A 20,172-nucleotide genomic window follows, 5' to 3' on the forward strand; every position below is an offset into this window, starting at 1 on the left:
GAATCAGAAATTTTTCCAAGACAATTTTTTTTCAATATGATCAATGTCATACATGGAAATTAACTATGCATTTTGAATTGCCAAAACATCAGTTATATGATAAATATTTGAATAATGATAGGCACATTTAACTAATTTATCAGATATGCATTACCAATATCATCCTCATGTTTTCTCACACTGCACTCATGAATACCATAGATAATTAAAAGTCTTATCAAATATTAAGGAATTTGAACAGCAGCCATTAGATGGAAATATTTTGATCTTCTTAAATTATTTGAAACACGGCAGAATTCTAAGCATTTCTGTGTTTTATTTATATTTCTTCCAGGATGGCATAGAGTTGTTATTAAACATTTGTTAAATAAGATATGAGTATTGTGTTTTTCATTAGGGTAGGAGAAAATCAATGCTGGAGCAATGTGACAATTGATATTTTTGATAATATGCCACAATGAAGCAGAGTCTGTGAAGTTTAGAACCAAAGGAGTGTCTAATGCTTGCTTCTTTCCACTCTATCAGCTGCCTCAGATCATGAGGAATAAACACCGCTGTGCTGTTATGATCCAAATGTTGTTATTGTGTCTCTGAAAATAAATTATGGAGGACTGATGGCAATTTGTCTCATCCAGGCAACATTTCTAGTGTTCTAAATTCTCTTAACAATTAGACAAGCTTTACTTTCTTACTTCAGTAATAAATAAAGAGTTGCAATACATAAGTTTCCAGATTATCATAGACACAATCTTACAGAGGAAATGAATTATTTCTGATTATTTTTGTATACTTTATTTCCTTAACTTTGACATGATCTATAATAACATTGAATTGGAGACTTACTCTTCTATAATTAAAAATCAACCAGAGCTACATTGTCTTTGTTTTGTGATATTTCTAGTCTTTCATATAATAAATATGGCTGCCCTGAACTTTTGCAGGTTTGGGGGCCACAGCCATGTGAATGCACCTCTGCAATAGTCGTGTTATGTCCAAAAAAATACTTTGCTGCAGATGTCTAGTACCTCTCTTCTTGCAATTTCTCATCCCCTTCTTCTCTGCTCACCCCTGGGCTTTGAAGGCAGGGAGTGTGATACAGACATTGAATTAATACTAACGCTTTACAGTCTCTTGTTCTCTCTCAATAACCAGCTGAGAGTCTCTATTAATCTCCATTTACTACAAAAGGAAGGTTCTCTGATAAGGACTGAGAGGTGCACTAATATATGAGTGTAATGTTTGACATCATGTTCATTTAGCTGAGAAATAGTATCAGGGCATGCCTTAGGGTTATGCATTAGTCTCTCGTGGGTTATTGGTCCAGTCTTCTGAAGCAGACTTTTAATCAAATAAGAAAGTGTTTGGTTTATACCAGAACATTCACGCCATTATTTAGAGAGGAAAGTAATTTCCTGTACACTATAAGCTTACAATTTCTTTCTGTTCTTTTATTTAAATTTCTTGTGACAAACAGTATTATCTCATTTTTTTTACAGAGAAAAAATATAATTTGCAAATGATTAGCTTTCTGCTAACTAAAATATTTCTTAACACTAAATATTCAATGGGTATTTTTGATTTTCTTGATTCTGAGGAAGCAACATTTAGTTTTTAATCAAATTTTTATGGATAGAATTACTTTGGATAACCAAAATATTAAGTTGGAGTTAGTTCAATGAAATTCATGAATTGGAGAACAAGTAAAGAATTGTATTTGTACTATGCTTTTTCAGTGATCTTTTCTTAAAACTGTCACTTATTATACTTTATACCTCAGTCCCATTGGATTATTTCTTCTTAGTATGAACAGAATAAAATGAGAAACTCCAGGTGGAGTTTCTTTTACTTTTGTATGCTAAATATACAAAACATCTTCTAACTACATCACCTTTTCTTTTATTATTTAAATTAATAGATAAAATCGCAAATGCAGTGGTAGAGAAAGAGAGGAGAGAGAGAAAAGAGGAGAAGAGACAGAGAGAGAGAGAGAGCAAGAACGAGGGAAGAGTTGTTTACACATGTTAGGGAGAGGTTTTGTCCTCATAGGTGAATAAACTCCTCACAACATCAAATTAAGATTATTTTCTTGAGAATTAAAGAACATTTAAATTGTACATTTAAAGCTGTTTTTAGATACTTAGGGGATTAACCAAGAAAATATATCATAAATCTTACTACATTGTATGATGCACAGTAAATCAATATTTGCAGGTAGGTTAAATTTTGTATTTGATAACTAATATATGTTTGTGTGCTTGTGTATGGATTGTATCTTATCATCATGGGGAAATATATTATCAGTTACTCCTGACAATTTTATTCATATGCCAATATATGTAGTGATTCTAAAACATCCACTATTATATGTGAATTCTAATGTATTTGTGAGAAGCAAGTAAACAATGGTTTAAAGCCAAATATTGAGGCAATTTTGTCATGATATTCCAAACATAGAAATTCTGGATGGTAGGTCATACTGGCATTAAGAATCTGTGCTTTCTCTAGTAGATAGTCTTATAAATGGGTTAGAATATAAGAACATTTTACACAAGCAAGAAAATCACACTATAAAGATGGATTTATCACAGACATTTGAATATCCTTTAGGCTGTTCAAATACTCCCTCTCAGAAAGGGATTTTATTCCATCTGAAATCTTTCTTCCTTTGCTTTTTTAATATCATAACTTGTTTTCATTTGACAATATGGTGCATAGGGTTCTGTATGAATTAGTATCTATTCCTTTTTGATCTGCACAATACACTATGGGAGGACACAGGATGATATACTGCTATAACCTTATATTGTTGAATAATGTCAGAAAATGGAGTTTGCTGTGCACAGGAGTTAATTTATTGATAAACATCCAACATAAAGAGAACAATTCTTGGTTTCTTAGGGTTATTCCTTTGTTGTTGTTGTTGGTGCTGTGGGGCTTTGGATTTTGGAAACAAGGTTTTGCTATGTTGATTAACTATCCCAAGGCTGTATAGAGGTGGGGTAGAGGGGAAGGTGGAGGGAGAAGGAGGAGGGGAGGGAGTTGGAACTAGGATTGGTATGTAAAATGAGAAAAGATATTTTTTTAAAATTAATTAATAAAAAACTATTTTCAAGGGTACCCAGATATCGCCAATTTCTTTCTGTAACCCACCAGGTTATTGAGAGTTCAAGCAACTAGCACCATGGTCTGTTGAAAAATTTCTTAGATTATGAAAGATTATCATAATTTTTAAGACAAATTTCAGAACTTCAGGTACTCCTCATTCTTTTATTGACCATTGTGGGTTGAAAGTAACGTGATGGATTGGATGTTGATATTTTATTTATTTTATTCTGACTTCAAATGCACAGGATATGGCAGCTTCAATTACTGGAAACAAATATTCCTTCATTTGCTTGAGAGAAATGAAAAAGTGATGCGCCTTTAAAACGTTTTTCTTAAATATTGATCTCAAATTGTTAGAAACTGTAGAAATGCATTCTACATGGATATCGCTATGAACATAGGCATACTTGTGTAAATATACATGTGAAAGCATCTGTCTATAAGGAATATGCATACAATTGTGAGAAAGAAGAAAGACAGTGAGACCTCAGTTGTTTTTGTCTGCTTGCCTGCTGTGTGATTAAGAGGGATATAATAAAAAGAAAACCACAAACAGATTACAAAAATACAGGTAGGATATGATATGTAGATATTAAAAAGCATTTGACAAGAAAGGGAATTGTGCTGCAGTCCAACGAAAAATCAGTGAGGACTACAGCTCATCGCTAATTGCAAAGGCACTGCTCTTATTTCTTGGGACTTTCAGCTTGCAAGTGTAAGAAAATGACCTCCCTAAACCATACTACTGCAGGGATGGATTTCATTCTTGTGGGACTCACAGACAGCCCAGTGCTGGGGAGGATCCTCTTCGTGGTGTTTCTGCTCATCTTTGTCGTCACACTGGCAGGGAACCTGTTCATGATTGTGCTGATCAGGACCAATTCCCACCTGCAAACGCCCATGTACTTCTTCCTTGGGCACCTCTCCTTTGTAGACATTTGCTACTCTTCTAATGTTACTCCCAACATGCTGCGTGGTTTCGTCTCGGACCAGAAGACAATCTCCTATGCTGGGTGCTTCACTCAGTGTCTCCTCTTCATTGCTCTGGTGATCACTGAATTTTATATCCTTGCTTCCATGGCACTGGACCGCTATGTGGCCATTTGCAGCCCTCTGCATTACAGTACCAGGATGTCCAAGAACGTTTGCGTGTCTCTCGTCACATTTCCTTATGTGTTTGGCTTCCTGAATGGGCTCTCTCAGACTCTGCTCACTTTCCACCTGTCTTTCTGTGGCTCCCGTGTAATCAACCACTTCTACTGCGCAGACCCTCCTCTCATCATGCTGGCTTGCTCTGACACCCATGTCAAAAAGATGGCCATGTTTGTGGTTGCTGGCTTTACTCTTTCAAGTTCTCTCAGTACCATTCTTCTCTCTTACCTTTACATTTTCGCAGCCATCTTGAGGATCCGTTCAGCTGAAGGAAGGCAAAAAGCCTTTTCTACCTGTGGTTCCCACCTGACAACAGTCACTGTATTTTATGGAACCCTTTTCTGCATGTATTTAAAGCCTCCATCAGAGAAGTCCGTGGAGGAGTTCAAAATAATAGCAGTTTTTTACACCTTTTTGAGCCCATTGCTGAACCCCTTGATCTATAGCCTAAGGAACAAGGATGTTATCAATGCCATGAAAGAGGTCTTCAAGGGAAATTTCTGCCAGAAAATTTTGGTTTAGGAAGATGTTTATGTGTTATTATTTGGCATCTGTTATTACATAGTATTCTTGTAGGATGAACCTAGTATCTCAGATTTACTTCTTGTGCAGCAGCATATGCCTCTAGTTACTCCTTTTTTGACTATTTCATATTGTAGTTTAAACCTTCTAGTTATATTTTTAAAGTAAATCTACCATTTTGAAATTAGAAAAACTATTTTTTCTTACTATTCAAGATTCTATATAAATACATTGTCTTAATTTATATGAAATTTAGATTCTAACCAACTTGTCCTAAAGAAAAAAAAGGTAAAATCATACCCCATGAAAGATGACATGCTGCAACCTATAGAAAATTTCAAAAAGGATAAATGATTTTACTGTTTTTTTTACAATGGTGTCTTTTTTCTAATATAAAGAACACCACAAAATGATTGCTTTGATTCCTTACTCAACAATCAAATGACATAAAGTAAATAAAAAATAATTTTGGTTGGGAGATTTTTGATGACTGTTTCTCTTTTCTTTGCGGTTATTCATCAAGTTACTTTGCTTATTTGGTCTTGATTTAAATTTGGTAAGTGATATTTATCCAGAAAATTGCTCATTTCCTTTAAATTTTTCAATTTTTAAAAATTTTATAAAAATTTTCCAATTTTGTGGAGTACAGATTTTTGAAGTATGGATTTCCAACATGTCTGCTGTTATGTCCCCTTTTCATTTCTGATTTTTTAAACTGGATATTCTCTCTTTTTTGTTTAGTTTGAATAATGGTTTGTCTATTTGTTGATTTTCTCCAAGAACCAACTCTTTGTTTCAGTGATTCTTTGTACTATTTTCTTTGTTTCTATTTTGTTGATTTCAGCTCTCAATTTGATTATTATCTTTCATCTACTTCTCCTGGGTGAGTTTGCAGTTTTTTTGGTTCTATAGCTTTCAGCTGCTCTGTTAACTCATTAGTGTTATTTTTCCAGCTTCTTTATGTAGGCATTTAATACTATGAACTTTCCTCTTAACATTGTTTTCATTGTGTCCCGTAAGTTTGGGTATGTTGTGTGGTCATTTTTGTTGAATTTTAGGAGTTATATAATTTCTTCCAAGTGCTCGAAAAATTTAATTCTCATTTTTGTATGACTGACTTATACCTTGTTAATGAAATAATGAGGGAGTTATTATGTCTGTCATTATGAAATGTGGAGTCTTTGGCACAGAAATTAATGGGCTTACCAGAGTCCATAGCTTAAAAAAACCCTTTATTTTCTCATTCTCCCTCTGTTATCCTAATTTTGGGACACATAAATTCTCAACCCATCAGGATGCTGGATGGGATGTGAAGGAAGATAGACTCATAACGTTAAGCCCTGCATTTACTGATGTAAGTGAAATTTTAAATATGGTTATGGTATCTGTGATTTTTTTAAAGAAATATCTAAGTTCTGCTGGGTGATGGTGGCAAACACCTTTAATCCCAGCACTCAGGAGGCAGAGACAGGCAGATCTCTGAATTTGAGGCCGTCCTGGTCTATAAGAACTTGTTCTAGGAACAGAAGGGCACCCACAGCATCTGCAGGCATTTCAGGCATCTTCTGGCTTGTGCACTGCTCCATTGTGGAGCGAATAAACTGGCCTGTCAGGGCCAGGAACTGCTCGGTGTACCGGGAATGAAACTGCTTCAGCAGAGTGAGCAGTCCCAGGACGAGTGGTGGCCAGTCCACGGGGTCAGCAGGTTTCCGGCAGACCATTCCTAGATTTTTGTTATACTGAAGCTTTGGCAACTGAGCAATCAAGAGGAGAAAGTTGACGATCGGGAAGTAGGGTAAGCGCTTCGTTGTTATGTAAATCTTATTCAGTGGGTTGTGAATGCCAGCTGCCTCCAGATAGGCTGTGATTTCATATAAGAGTGTGTTATCTTCTTTGGGGTAGGGAAGCGAAGGGTCCCGATAGTGGGCTTCAATGTCAGCCAAGAGAGCCTTATTGAGGTTGTCCAGAGCAGCAGCCAGATGTCTGGAGTCAAATCGACACGAGGAATGTAGCTCATTGGCAATCTGCTGTCTCAGGATCTGCATCTGTCCAACCTTCATTATGGCTTCCAGGTAAGCGGTCCAAATCTTCTGTGTTTTAGTTTATGTCCGATACACAAAGCTCCCCCGCAGGGTGGCTGAAGCACATGTGCCTAACTTCATTTTCGATGAGTTCCGAACAGTCCTGTGACTTCTGCTCCAGTGACAAGACTGGCCTCATTAGCTTCCTGTAACTAAAGTGAACTTGGGAACGGAAAGAAGCTTGACTACTCATGCAACTCGCTCGCGTTGTTCCCTCCCCTGTGGGAATCATCAGCCGCTCTAGGGAAGATGACTCGGCTCTAATATACTGTTGAAATCATGCTATTATGTGGAATTTGTATCATGTAGAAGCAGAACTGTTTTATACTTGCCTCTTCTAAATACTCAGTGTAACTGTGATGGATGAATCCTTTTATGTTCTAAAGAACTATTTGTGCAACTCCAGGTCTTCAGTAAAATAATATTGCCAGTAAAAAAAAAAAGAAAAAAAAAGAACTTGTTCTAGGACAGACTCCAAAGCTAAAGAAAATCCCTGTCTCAAATATATATATATATATATATAGTCAGCTTCTACAACAATAATCAGCAATAATCTGTATTCATATGCATGATTGTGAATCCCTTTATGTAGTGACGTAGCATTCTGAAAATGCACCTTTTTAAACAAGATTTGCTTGTTATGTGTACAGTGTTCTTCCTACATGAAAATGTCTCTTATCCTAAAAGGATGGAAGTATTGCTGAACCTCACAGCCAGAGTTAATAGCATACTTTGAGGTCACTTAAGACTTAAGATTCCTATTGTACTGTCTACTTAGGCTGTTTTTTGTTTGTTTGTTTGTTTTTTGCCTACTTTTAAAGAAATGACATAAAGGTAACATTTACTTGCCTTGAATTTCCCATGTAATTAGGTTCTATAACCTAATATAATTCATAGCTGAATTCTTAAATTGTGTACATTTCTGTGTCCTTGACCAAGATCAGTGCATGGGTAATATTTTCTGAAAGCATCAAATACAAAGGTTGAAAGAAACCTTTTAAAATCTACCCTAAAGACTGAAAGCAACAGTTAAGGGTATGGGTTAATAATGATGTTCTTTCTAGTACTTTTTTTTTTTTTGTTCTGGATCAGTGGCGATCAGTGGGAGGTAGTGACATAATCCCCTGTAAGATTCTGTTAAAATTTCTGTAAAAAATTCACAGTAGTCTTTTCCCATGTGATGCTTTCTGTGCTGTTTGATAACAACAGAGTGAAGCCCTGTTAGAAACAGACATGCAGAATCCCTCAAACCATGGACGCAGTCACAAGTCAGCTTTCAGTCGGATACAGATTCAGACTCATACAACAGGCAGGATGGAAGATACAGGGAACGTGGAGTCGTGAATTCAAAACTGGACTCACTTGTGGTTAAATTTCATAATAAAATCTGTCATTTTATTAAAAATGAATAAAAAAATGAATTGATTTTGTTGAAATGAAATTAATGAATGAAACTTGTCTTGAGACTACTGCTCTACTCTGTACTCAGCTTGTTTCTGTAACTTCTCTTTAACAGAATGACATTAAATCTCCCTTTAGTAGAATGACATTAACCGTCAATCCCAACCTAAGCTTTTCTTTCTGTACTTAATGTGATACTAATTCCAATTTTGGGGACTCAGAGTTTATTGATAATGGATTTATTTCATGCAATTCTGCTTATGAGTGTGTGTGTGAGAGAGAGAGAATCTATGTCTGTGTATGTGTGTATGTGTGTGTGTTTTGAGGTTGACGCTGGATTTCTTCCTCTATAAGCCTCCATTTTATTAAGCAAGGAAGTAAGTTATGGTTCTATTGCTGTGAAGAGACACCATGACTGGCCAAAATTATCTCAGGGCTTGTACCTCAAGGCCTATAGGACAGAGAAAAGCCTGTCTTGAGTTTGAATGAGGATGAGACAGCAAAAACTAGTTAGATGCCCCATCTAGCCAGAGGGGGTTTGGCTGCTTCTCATTGTCTGGAGGGACCCTCACATCACAGGATGTCACTTAAGTTATATAAGCTGATATTCACAGTAATTAACTGAGTTCCTGCTTTGACTCGACTCCCTATTGTGTCTGTTTGTCCTGCATTTTGGGGCTGTGGAATGGGCAGATAGCACAATCACCTTTCCTTGAGAAATTAGGAGTCTCAGCAATCCTAGCACATGACAATGGCAGCTCTCATAAAGGCAAAACATTTAATTGTGGTGTCTTATATTCTCAGAGGTTTTGTCATCATGGTGGGACATGGTGTGCAGGCAGACATGACTCTGGAAAGGAAACCGAGAGTCCTACATCTTTACCTTCGGGCAACGCAAAGTGGTCTGAGTGTCATGAGTGTCACACTGAGGGAAGTTTGAACAAAGGAGACCCCAAAGCCCACCTGCACAGTGAAACGCTTCCTCCAACAGGGCTAGACCAACTCCAATAAAACTTCCCCTCCCAACAGTGCCATTTCCTGTGAATTTATAGGAGCCAATCACATTCAAATAACAACAGTAGCTAAGAAGACACAAGTCAAGTAGTAATCAGTGAAGCAGATAAGCAGGACATCCCTGAGAGAAAAAGAACACAGCAGAGTGGACAAGGCACCAAGCTGGAAGTTTGATGTGAGTCAGAACTCCTCTGTGATCATTCTGTGTCACCTTCTTCCTGGGTATTCCCATCGTTTGAGATTTCAGGTAGAACTTTGAAGAGATTTCATTAGGAATATTAGTCTCTAATCTCCATATCCCCAGTAGGGGCCTCGAATATAGAACTAAGTTACACTAATTTTATCTCATATTGTAATGGAAGGAGAGAAAGTTTTTCATACTCAGATTGACAAAGTAGTCACGAGGCAGGTGCTAAATTCTCTAGTCTTACAATAAAAATATTTTAATTTAGAAATAAAAGAATGCTAATTTTCCATTGAATTACTTGGATGATATGGAAATTGAGGGTGCCTCCCCTCTGATCGTCGCACTATATTTTGACACACTCAAGTGGTTTGAGTTGAACTTATCTGCACATTGAAAGGCAAGTGCCAATGAAAACATCTTCCTACTCCTAAACTCACTCATGAACACCTTGCCAAACAGTATTCAAGCCTTTTGGGATCTTTATTAAATTTCCTCTTCAATTACAAGTTGTAATGATCATGTTTTTAAGACTGGCTTGTGCTTCTTAGTGTCTTGAAACATAACTCCACAAGTCACATAATTCCAGTGTAATTACTGATACCCTGATCTATAAATCAAGCCAGACTTGATCAGTTTTTTTTTGTACTTGTTCAATGGATTTGCTAAAATCCCCTATCAACTGTTTTTTTTTTACATCTCTCATTCAGAACTTCTTACCCATGACCTTACTCTATATTCATAAGAAGAAACAGCTGTATACTTAGTGTACTTGCTGTGGGAAGTCCATCTGTATATGTGTTGCTTTCATTGGTTAATGAATAAAGAAGCTGTTTTGTCCTATGTCAGGGAAGAATAGAGTTAGGTGGCAAAACTAATTGCTGGGAGAAAGTAAGCAGAGTCAGTGAGGTGCCGTGTAACTGCCCACAGGATACAGATGTGCTGGAATCTTGCCATATTAATTAATCTTTAATTAATTAATCATTAATCTTGTGATACACAGATTAATAGAAATGGGTTAATTTAAGATGTAAGACCTAGTCAATAAGGAGCTAGAGCTTATAGGCCAAGCAGTGACTTAATTACTATAGTTTCTGCATGATTTAAGGTCTGGGGTGCCGAGAAACAAACGAGTAGTCTCCACACTTGATAAAAAGAAACAAATAAAATTCTTGTTATTTTCCTACATATTGGAATTTCTAGCTCACAACTTATTTATTTTTAATTCTTTGTGGGATTGTTTCAGGCAGTGCTTCAAGATCAGATTGACATATGGGTGTGATGGCGCAATGTTCTTTTTCATACCATAATTCCAAAAATGCATTTAATATATTTTCCTCATATTAAGGATGTAACAGGTTTAAGCTGATAAGAGATACTTCACTTGATCATAGCCAAAAGGCTAATAATGATGACAGTATACTTTTCTAACTATGCTGAGATTTTATGCAGAGTATGGCAACCTGTGTACACAAAGATTCAACTGAAATTTTGGCCTCAAAGGAAAAACAGTTCCTCAAAATATCAAATTAGTGTTCTGCCCCTGAGAATAAAGAATATATTAATTGGATCCTTAGAATTATTTTTGAAACCCATGGGGCAATTTCAAATCAATACATTATAAATCCCTCTACTTTGTTTCTATAATACATGGTACATATATGTACACAGTTGGTTACTTGCTGCATTTGGTAAGTAAAATTGTTGTGAATGTTTGCATGTTGTCTTGTCCCATTTGAGAACATATTAATTTTGGAAATTGGCCATTCTAATCATATTTTGATATTTTTGTGTCACTGAAGAATCTACATCATTTGCATGTTTTTCAAATACACAGTCGGAGAACAAGCACATAGCTGTCTGAGTGTGTGATACTGGAAGACTAAGATTTGTGATCTTTTTTTATTCAGTCCCTCACACACCATGAGAGAGAGGCCATTGTTAAAACATCTATGGTTCCATATGCTAATATTTGCATGAATGATCTAGTAACATAAAAATAAGAACCCAAAGTCGACACTAGTCCTAAGATAGATGTTTTTTTTTTTATTGACAGTGTAAATGCTACCTTTACAAAATGGCTCATTTCATTTGCCTAGTTTTGCTAGGATTAATATCTACAGTGTAATGTGTGCTGTAGAATTGGGAAGTTTGTTTACTTTATGAACTCCTATAATGCTATTTGCATGCACACATGAACAAATGTGTGAATTGTGAAGAGAAAGTATAAGTTTTGATTCTAAAACTTTGTTCCATACTAAAATACAAAATTTACATGTTAAGTTCTCTCTAGATAGCTAAGGTTAGATGAGAAATCTATGGGTTATAAGGGAAATGAAGCAGTTTTATTTTGTATCTGAAATGAGAGATTATCACTGCTGAGAAAAGTTGGAAACACAAGATATATGACTGGTCAATTTGCATGACAGAAGTAACTCTTTCTTACTTTGCTCATTTGGCTTTATTTATTTAGTTTTTATTTTCACAAAGCTTGGAAAATATAATAAAAGTAAGAACTTTCTAATTTTTCTTTTTCTTTTGGTTTTTTGAGACAGGGTATCTCCGTAGTTTTGGAGCCTGTCCTAGAACCAGCTCTTGTAGATGATGCTGATCTCGAACTGACAGAGGTTAACATCGTCCTGAATGCTGGGATTAAAGGTATGTGCCACCAGCACCTGGCTTAATAGGGACTTTCAAAACACAGATGTACTCAAAAATACAAGATGATACATATATGTAAAGAAGGAAGTGTGAAAGAAATAAATCAAATTTCATGTAAGCATGTTGTCAGTGTGTTATCTAGGGAGACAGCGAGAGAGAGGGAGAGAGAGAGAGACAGAAACAGAGAAAGAGACAGAGAGAGAGAGAGAGAAGTAGATACAGAAAAAATGAAATGGAGCCATGACACAAAGATGCAAAATTAAGAATTAACACTGAAAAGATGGTGTGTATACTGAGAAGTATAACTGATGAAAATAAGAACTTGAAGAAATGAGTGAAGCTGATGGGCGGTACAAAAGAAAAGGCACTTCTCATATTTCTTGTCATTTTCAGCTTGCAAGTGTAAGAAAATGACTTCCCTAAACCATACTACTGCAGGTAAGGATTTCATTCTTGTGGGACTCACAGACAGCCCAGTGCTGGGGAGGATCCTCTTCGTGGTGTTTCTGCTCATCTTTGTCGTCACACTGGCAGGAAACCTGTTCATGATTGTGCTGATCAGGACCAATTCCCACCTGCAAACGCCCATGTACTTCTTCCTTGGGCACCTCTCCTTTGTAGACATTTGCTACTCTTCTAATGTTACTCCCAACATGCTGCGTGGTTTCGTCTCGGACCAGAAGACAATCTCCTATGCTGGGTGCTTCACTCAGTGTCTCCTCTTCATTGCTCTGGTGATCACTGAATTTTATATCCTTGCTTCCATGGCACTGGACCGCTATGTGGCCATTTGCAGCCCTCTGCATTACAGTACCAGGATGTCCAAGAACGTTTGCGTGTCTCTCGTCACATTTCCTTATGTGTTTGGCTTCCTGAATGGGCTCTCTCAGACTCTGCTCACTTTCCACCTGTCTTTCTGTGGCTCCCGTGTAATCAACCACTTCTACTGCGCAGACCCTCCTCTCATCATGCTGGCTTGCTCTGACACCCATGTCAAAAAGATGGCCATGTTTGTGGTTGCTGGCTTTACTCTTTCAAGTTCTCTCAGTACCATTCTTCTCTCTTACCTTTACATTTTCGCAGCCATCTTGAGGATCCGTTCAGCTGAAGGAAGGCAAAAAGCCTTTTCTACCTGTGGTTCCCACCTGACAACAGTCACGGTATTTTATGGAACCCTTTTCTGCATGTACCTGAGACCCCCATCAAAGAGGTCTGTAGAGGAGTCCAAAGTAATTGCTGTGTTTTACACCTTTTTGAGCCCAATGTTGAACCCCTTAATCTATAGCTTACGGAATAAGGATGTCATTAATGCCATGAAACAAGTGATTAAAGAAAAACTCTTTCAATAAACATCAATGTATGAATGTTTTTAGTTGTAATCACTTTCTTTCTTTTTAAGCTGTGTTGTTACATGCAACCCATGTGTCTCTGTCATGTCTGTCTGCAACCTGAACTGTCATACGTCAATTTTTCTCATTTATTCTTGAAATTAATTTCTTTAGGGAAAAAAGTTGTTATAATCTATGTTACTTACATTAATAAATACCCTCTTTAGGAGAAAAGTTACAAATAGGCTTCAGTTAGTGTTCAATGATTCCATAAAATGTTTTGCTTTCATGTAGGTGTATATGATCACAAATTTGTGACCCTTGTAACTCTTACAGTCGAACTTCTTTGAATAATGTGGTTAAAGGTATATGCCAAAAATATTTCATAATGTTTGATTCATGAGATCATTTCTGATACATTGTCAAGGGTAAAGAATTTGACTGGATGTCCAGATAATTAATTGACTATTTTTGTTAACATTAAAGATATGGATCTTAGTCCTATGACATTTGTTAGTTTTCTTAAAGTATAGCATTCATCTAGATAGCTTCTCCAAGTCTGAAAATTCTATATTGAATGACATCATTATATATATTGCTAAGACTATTAATCAGACTCACTTAGCTGTATAATCTACATATTTCTCAATACAATCACTTTGATTTAAAATTTGATAATTTGGAGCAATGTTGTGTATCTGTCAACTTCTTTGTACCCAAGGATACTTTGGTGGAAATACTTCTCTAGGAGTGACTGCAATCTTATTTTTCTTGAGATTTACAATTACAAGTGAAATCTTAATATTTGTGATAACTTTTAATTTTAGTGAATATATAATTAAATCCTTTCCCCTTTCTTTTCTCCCTCCAACCCCTTCCAAGTCATGTACTTGACTCCCTCTCAAACTCATGGCCTTGTTATCTTTGATTATTATTATTGGATAAGTATATAAATATAAAGGAGCCAAAGTCAATGAAATCTTATTTTCTTTTTTTTTTATTGAGAAAAGGAGAAAAAAAAAACAAGTTTCCACCTCCTCCCAGCCTTCCATTTCCCTCCCCCTCCTCCCACTCTTCTCCCCCTCCCCCCACTCCTTTCCCCCTCCCTCTCCAGTCCAAATAGCAGTCAGGGTTTCTGCTCTATGGTAAGACCTAGGACCTCCCCCCTCCGTCCATATCTAGGAAGGTGAACATCCAAACTGGCTAGGCTCCCACAAAGCCATCACATTACGTAGGATCAAACCCCCGTGCCATTGTCCTTTGCGTCTCATCAGCCCTCATTGTTCGCCATGTTCAGAGGGTCCAGTTTTATCCCATGCTTTTTCAGTCACAGTCCAGCTGGTCTTGGTGAGCTCTCAATATATCAGCTCCACTGTCTCAGTGGGTGGGTGCATCCCTCGTGGTCCCGACTTCTTTGCTCATGTTCTCCCTCCTTCTGCTCCTCACTGGGACCTTGGGAGCTCAGTTCAGTGCTCCAGTGTGGGTCTCTGTCTCTATCTCCATCCATCACCAGATGAAGGTTCTATGATGATATGCAAGATATTCATCAGTATTGCTCTAGGATAGGGTCATTTCAGGTTCCCTATCCTCAACTGCCCAAGGAACTAACTGGGGACCTCGGCTTGGGCACCTGGGAGCCCCTCTAGGGTCAAGTTTATTGCCAACCCTAAAGTAGAGCCCTTAACTAAGAATTGTGGTTCCGTGCTCCCCTGTCCAACCTTCCTTTATCCCAATCTTCCTGTTTTCCCAAGGCCCGACCTCCTTCCCTTCTAACTTTTCTCTCCCCATCTCCCCTTACCCCCATCCCACCCCACCGCCAAGATCCCAATTTTCTCCCTGGCCATTTTGTCTACTTCCCTTAGCCAAGAGGATAACTATATGTTTTTCCTTGGGTTCCCCTTCTTACTTAGCTTCTTTAGATTCACCTATTGTAGACTCCGTGACCCTTGTTTATGGCTAGAAACCAATTATGAGTGAGTACATCCCATGTTCATCATTTTGGGTCTGGGATACCTCCCTCAGGATAGTGTTTTCTATTTCCATCCATTTGCATGTAAAATTCGAGAAGTCATTGTTTTTTACCGCTGAGTAGTACTCTAATGTGTATATATTCCATACTTTCTTCATCCATTCTTCCATTGAAGGGCATCTAGGTTGTTTCCAGGTTCTGGCTATTACAATTAATACTGCTATGAACATAGTTGAACAAATGCTTTTGTCATATGATCGGGCATCTCTTGGGTATATTCCCAAGAGTGGTATTGCTGGGTCCAGGGGTAGGTTGATCCCGAATTTCCTGAGAAACCGAAACACTGACTTCCACAGTGGTTGCACAAGATTGCATTCCCACCAGCAATGGGTGAGGGTACCCCTTCCTGCACAGCCTCTCCAGCAAAGGTTATCGTTGGTGTTTTTGACTTTAGCCATTCTGACAGGTGTAAGATGATATCTCAAAGTTGTTTTGATTTGCATTTCCCTGATCGCTAAGGAGGTTGAGCATGACCTTAAGTGTCCTTTGGCCATTTGAACTTCTTCTGTTGAGAATTCTCTGTTCAAATCAGTGCCCCATTTTTTAATTGGGTTAATTAGCATTTTAAAGTCTAGTTTCTTGAGTTCTCTATATATTTTGGAGATCAGACCTTTGTCTGTTGCGGGGTTGGTGAAGATCTTTTCCCAGTCAGTAGGTTGCCTTTGTGTCTTAGTGACAGTGTCCTTTGCTTTACAGAAGCTTCTCAGTTTTAGTAGGTACCATTTATTCAATGTTGCCCTTAATGTCTGTGCTTCTGGGGTTATACATAGGAAGCGATCTCCTGTGCCCATCTGTTGTAGGGTATTTCCCACTTTCTCTTCTATCCTTTTCAGTGTGTTCAGTTGATATTGAGGTCTTTAATCCATTTGGACTTGAGTTTTGTGCACGGTGAAAGATATGGGTCTATTTTCATTCTTCTACAGGTTGACATCCAGTTGTGCCAGCACCATTTGTTGAAGATGCTTTCTTTCTACCATTGTATACTTTTAGCTCCTTTATCAAAAATGAGGTGTTCATAGGTTTGTGGGTTAAAACCCGGGTCTTCTATACGATTCCATTGGTCGACTTCTCTGTTTTTATGCCAGTACCACACTGTTTTCATTACTGTAGCTCTGTAATAGAGTTTGAAGTCAGGGATGATAATGCCTCCAGATGATCCTATATTGTATAGGATTGTTTTGGCTATCCTGGGTTGTTTGTTTTTCCATATAAAGTGGATGATTGTCCTCTCCAAATCTGTGAAGAATTTTGATGGGATCTTGATGGGGATTGCATTAAATCTATAAATTGCCTTAGGTAGAATTGCCATTTTTACTATGTTGATCCTCCCAATCCAAGAGCAAGGGAGATCCATCCATTTTTTGGTATCCTCTTCAATTTCTTTCTTCAATGCCTTAAAGTTCTTGTCAAATAGACCTTTCACTTCCTTGGTTAGATTTACCCCAAGATATTTTACGCTGTTTGTGGCTATCGTGAATGGTGAAGCTTCTCTGATTTCCCTCTCTGCTTCCGTATTCTTTGTGTATAAGAGGGCGACTGATTTTTTGGAGTTGATCTTGTATCCTGCCACATTACTAAAGCTGTTTATCAGCTGTAAAAGTTCTTTGGAGGAGTTTTGGGGGTCGCTTAAGTACACTATCATATCATCTGCGAATAACGAAAGTTTCACTTCTTCCTTTCCAATTCGAATCCCCTAGGTTGTTTCCAGGTTCTGGCTATTACAAATAATACTGCTATGAACATAGTTGAACAAATGCTCTTGTCATATGATCGGGCATCTCTTGGGTATATTCCCAGGAGTGGTATTGCTCGGTCCAGGGGTAGGTTGATCCTGAATTTCCTGAGAAACCGAAACACCGATTTCCAAAGTGGTTGCACAAGATTGCATTCCCACCAGCAATGGATGAGGGTACACCTTCCTCCACAGCTTCTCCAGCAAAGGCTATCATTGGAGTTTTTTATTTTAGCCATTCTGACAGGTGTAAGATGATATCTCAAAGTTGTTTTGATTTGCATTTCCCTGATCGCTAAGGAGGTTGAGCATGACCTTAAGTGTCTTTTGGCCATTTGAACTTCTTCTGTTGAGAATTCTCTGTTCAGTTCAGTGCCCCATTTTTTAATTTGGTTAATTAGCATTTTAAAGTCTAGTTTCCTGAGTTCTCTATATATTTTGGAGATCAGACCTTTGTCTGTTGCGGGGTTGGTGAAGATCTTCTCCCAGTCAGTAGGTTGCCTTTTTGTCTTGGTGACAGTGTCCTTTGCTTTACAGAAGCTTCTCAGTTTTAGTAGGTCCCATTTATTCAATGTTGCCCTTAAAGTCTGTGCTGTTGGGGTTACACATAGGAAGCGATCTCCTGTACCCAGCTCCTGTAGGGTACTTCCCACTTTCTCTTCTATCCGGTTCAATGTGTTCTGACTGATAGTGAGGTCTTTAATCCATTTGGACTTGAGTTTTGTGCACGGTGATAGATATGGGTCTATTTTCATTCTTCTACAGGTTGACATCCAGTTATGCCAGCACCATTTGTTGAAGATGCTTTCTTTCTTCCATTGTATACTTTTAGCTCCTTTATCAAAAATGAGGTGTTCATAGGTTTGTGGGTTAAAATCCGTGTCTTCTATACGATTCCATTGGCCGACTTCTCTGATGCCCTTCAAAGGAAGAATGGATGAAGAAAGTATGGAATATATACACACTAGAGTACTACGCTGCGGTAAAAAACAATGACTTCTCAAATTTTGCATGCAAATGGATGGAAATAGAAAACACTATCCTGAGTGAGGTAACCCAGACCCAAAAAGATGAATATGGGATGTACTCACTCATAATTGGTTTCTAGCCATAAAAAAGGGTTACAGAGTCTACAATTTGTGATCCCAAAGAAGCTAAGTAAGAAGGTGAACCAAAGGAAAAACATATAGTTGTTTTCTTGGCTATGGGAAGTAGACAAAATGGCCAGGGAGAAAATTGAGATCTTGGGGGTGGGGTGGGATGGTGGTAAGGGGAGATGGGGAGAGTAAAGGGAGAAGGGGAGAATGGGGGGAACTTGGGGAAAAAGGAGGATTGGGATAAAGGACGGTTGGATAGGGGAGCACGGAAGCACAATTCTGAGTTAAGGGAGCCACCTTAGAGTTGGCAAGAGACTTGAACCTAGTGTGGCTCCCAGATGCCCAAGCCAAGGTCCCCAGTTAGTTCCTTAGGCAGCTGAGGATAGGGAGCCTGAAATGACCCTATCCTAGAGCAATACTGACGAATATCTTGCATATCATCATAGAACCTTCATCAGGTGATGAATGGAGATAGAGACAGAGACCCACACTGGAGCACTGGACTGAGCTCCCAAGGTCCCAATGAGGAGCAGAAGGAGGGAGAACATGAGCAAAGAAGTTGGGACCACGAGGGATGCACCCACCCACTGAGACAGTGGAGCTGATCTATTGGGAGCTCACCAAGGCCAGCTGGACTGTGACTGAAAAATCATGGGATAATACTGGACTCTCTGAGCATGGCGAGCAATGAGGGCTGATAAGAAGCCAAGGACAATGGCACGGGGTTTTGAACCTACGTAATGGGCTGGCATTGTGGGAGCCTAGCCAGTTTGGATGTTCACCTTCCTAGAAATGGATGGGGAGGGGAGGACCTAGGACTTACAACAGGGCAGGGAACCCTGACTGCTCTTTGGACTGGAGAGGGATGGGGAGAGGAGTGGGGGGAAGTGGAGAAGGGTGGGAGGAGGGGGAGGGAAATGGGAGGCTGGGAGGAGGTGGAAACTTGTTTTATTTCTCCTTTTCTCAATAAAAAAATGGAAAAGTAAACAAAAAAACACACAAAAAACCAATTCGAATCCCCTTGATCCCATTATGTTGTCTTATTGCTATTTCTAGCACTTCAAGCACTATATTGAAGAGGTATGGCCAGAGTGGACAGCCTTGTCGTGTTCCTGAGTTAAGTGGGATGGCTTTGAGTTTCTCTCCGTTTAATTTGATGTTAGCTGTCAGCTTGCTGCATATAGCTTTTATTATATTTATGTATGACCCCTGTATCCCTAATCTCTCCAAGACTTTTAACATAAATGGATGTTGAATTTTGTCGAATGCTTTTTCAGCATCTAATGAGATGATCATATGGTTATTTTCTTTCAGTTTATTTATATGCTGGATTACATTGATAGATTTTCGTATGTTGAACCAGCCCTGCATCTCAGGAATGAAGCCTACTTGATCATAATGGATAATATTTTGGATGTGTTCTTGGATTCGGTTTGCCAATATTTTGTTGAGGATTTTTGCGTCGATGTTCATGAGTGAGATTGGCCTGTAATTCTCTTTCCTGGTTGAGTCTTTGTGTGGTTTTGGTATCAGAGTAACTGTAGCTTCATAAAAGGAATTAGGTAATGACCCTTCTGTTTCTATATTGTGGAATACATTAAGGAGTATAGGTATTAGGTCTTCTTGGAAGTTCTGGTAGAATTCTGCATTGAAACCATCTGGTCCTGGGCTTTTTTTCGTAGGGAGGTTTTTGATAACAGCTTCTAATTCTTCGCGACCAACAGGTCTGTTTAGATTGTTCACCTGGTCCTGGTTTAACTTTGGTAAATGGTGTTTATCTAAAAAGTGTCCATTTCTTTTACATTTTCCAGTTTTGTGTTATACAGGCTTTTGTAATAAGATCGGATGATTCTCTGAATTTCCTCT

The 20,172-nt window shown here is 38.2% G+C and overlaps 2 protein-coding genes and 1 non-coding gene across 3 annotated transcripts; 2 read left to right on the top strand and 1 right to left on the bottom strand.

The window, feature by feature from the left end:
* Window positions 1–3,828: 3,828 nt before the first annotated feature.
* LOC121466566 (olfactory receptor 5M10-like) lies at window positions 3,829–4,779 on the top strand. Its single transcript, XM_041680345.1, has one exon. The coding sequence runs from the start codon at window positions 3,829–3,831 to the stop codon at window positions 4,777–4,779; it is 951 nt and encodes a 316-aa protein (XP_041536279.1).
* Window positions 4,780–10,689: 5,910 nt separating this feature from the next.
* Window positions 10,690–10,874, bottom strand: LOC121466662. The gene has a single exon (XR_005976788.1). It is a non-coding gene; the product is annotated as a U2 spliceosomal RNA (small nuclear RNA).
* A 1,656-nt stretch (window positions 10,875–12,530) lies between these two features.
* On the top strand, window positions 12,531–13,469 carry LOC121466560 (olfactory receptor 5M10-like). The gene has a single exon (XM_041680338.1). The coding sequence runs from the start codon at window positions 12,531–12,533 to the stop codon at window positions 13,467–13,469; it is 939 nt and encodes a 312-aa protein (XP_041536272.1).
* The last annotated feature ends 6,703 nt before the right edge of the window (window positions 13,470–20,172 follow it).

This window comes from Microtus oregoni, unplaced genomic scaffold (genome assembly GCF_018167655.1).
Source record: "Microtus oregoni isolate MIOR12 unplaced genomic scaffold, Mior012 000033F_ref0000390, whole genome shotgun sequence".
Taxonomy (NCBI): Eukaryota; Metazoa; Chordata; class Mammalia; order Rodentia; family Cricetidae; genus Microtus; species Microtus oregoni.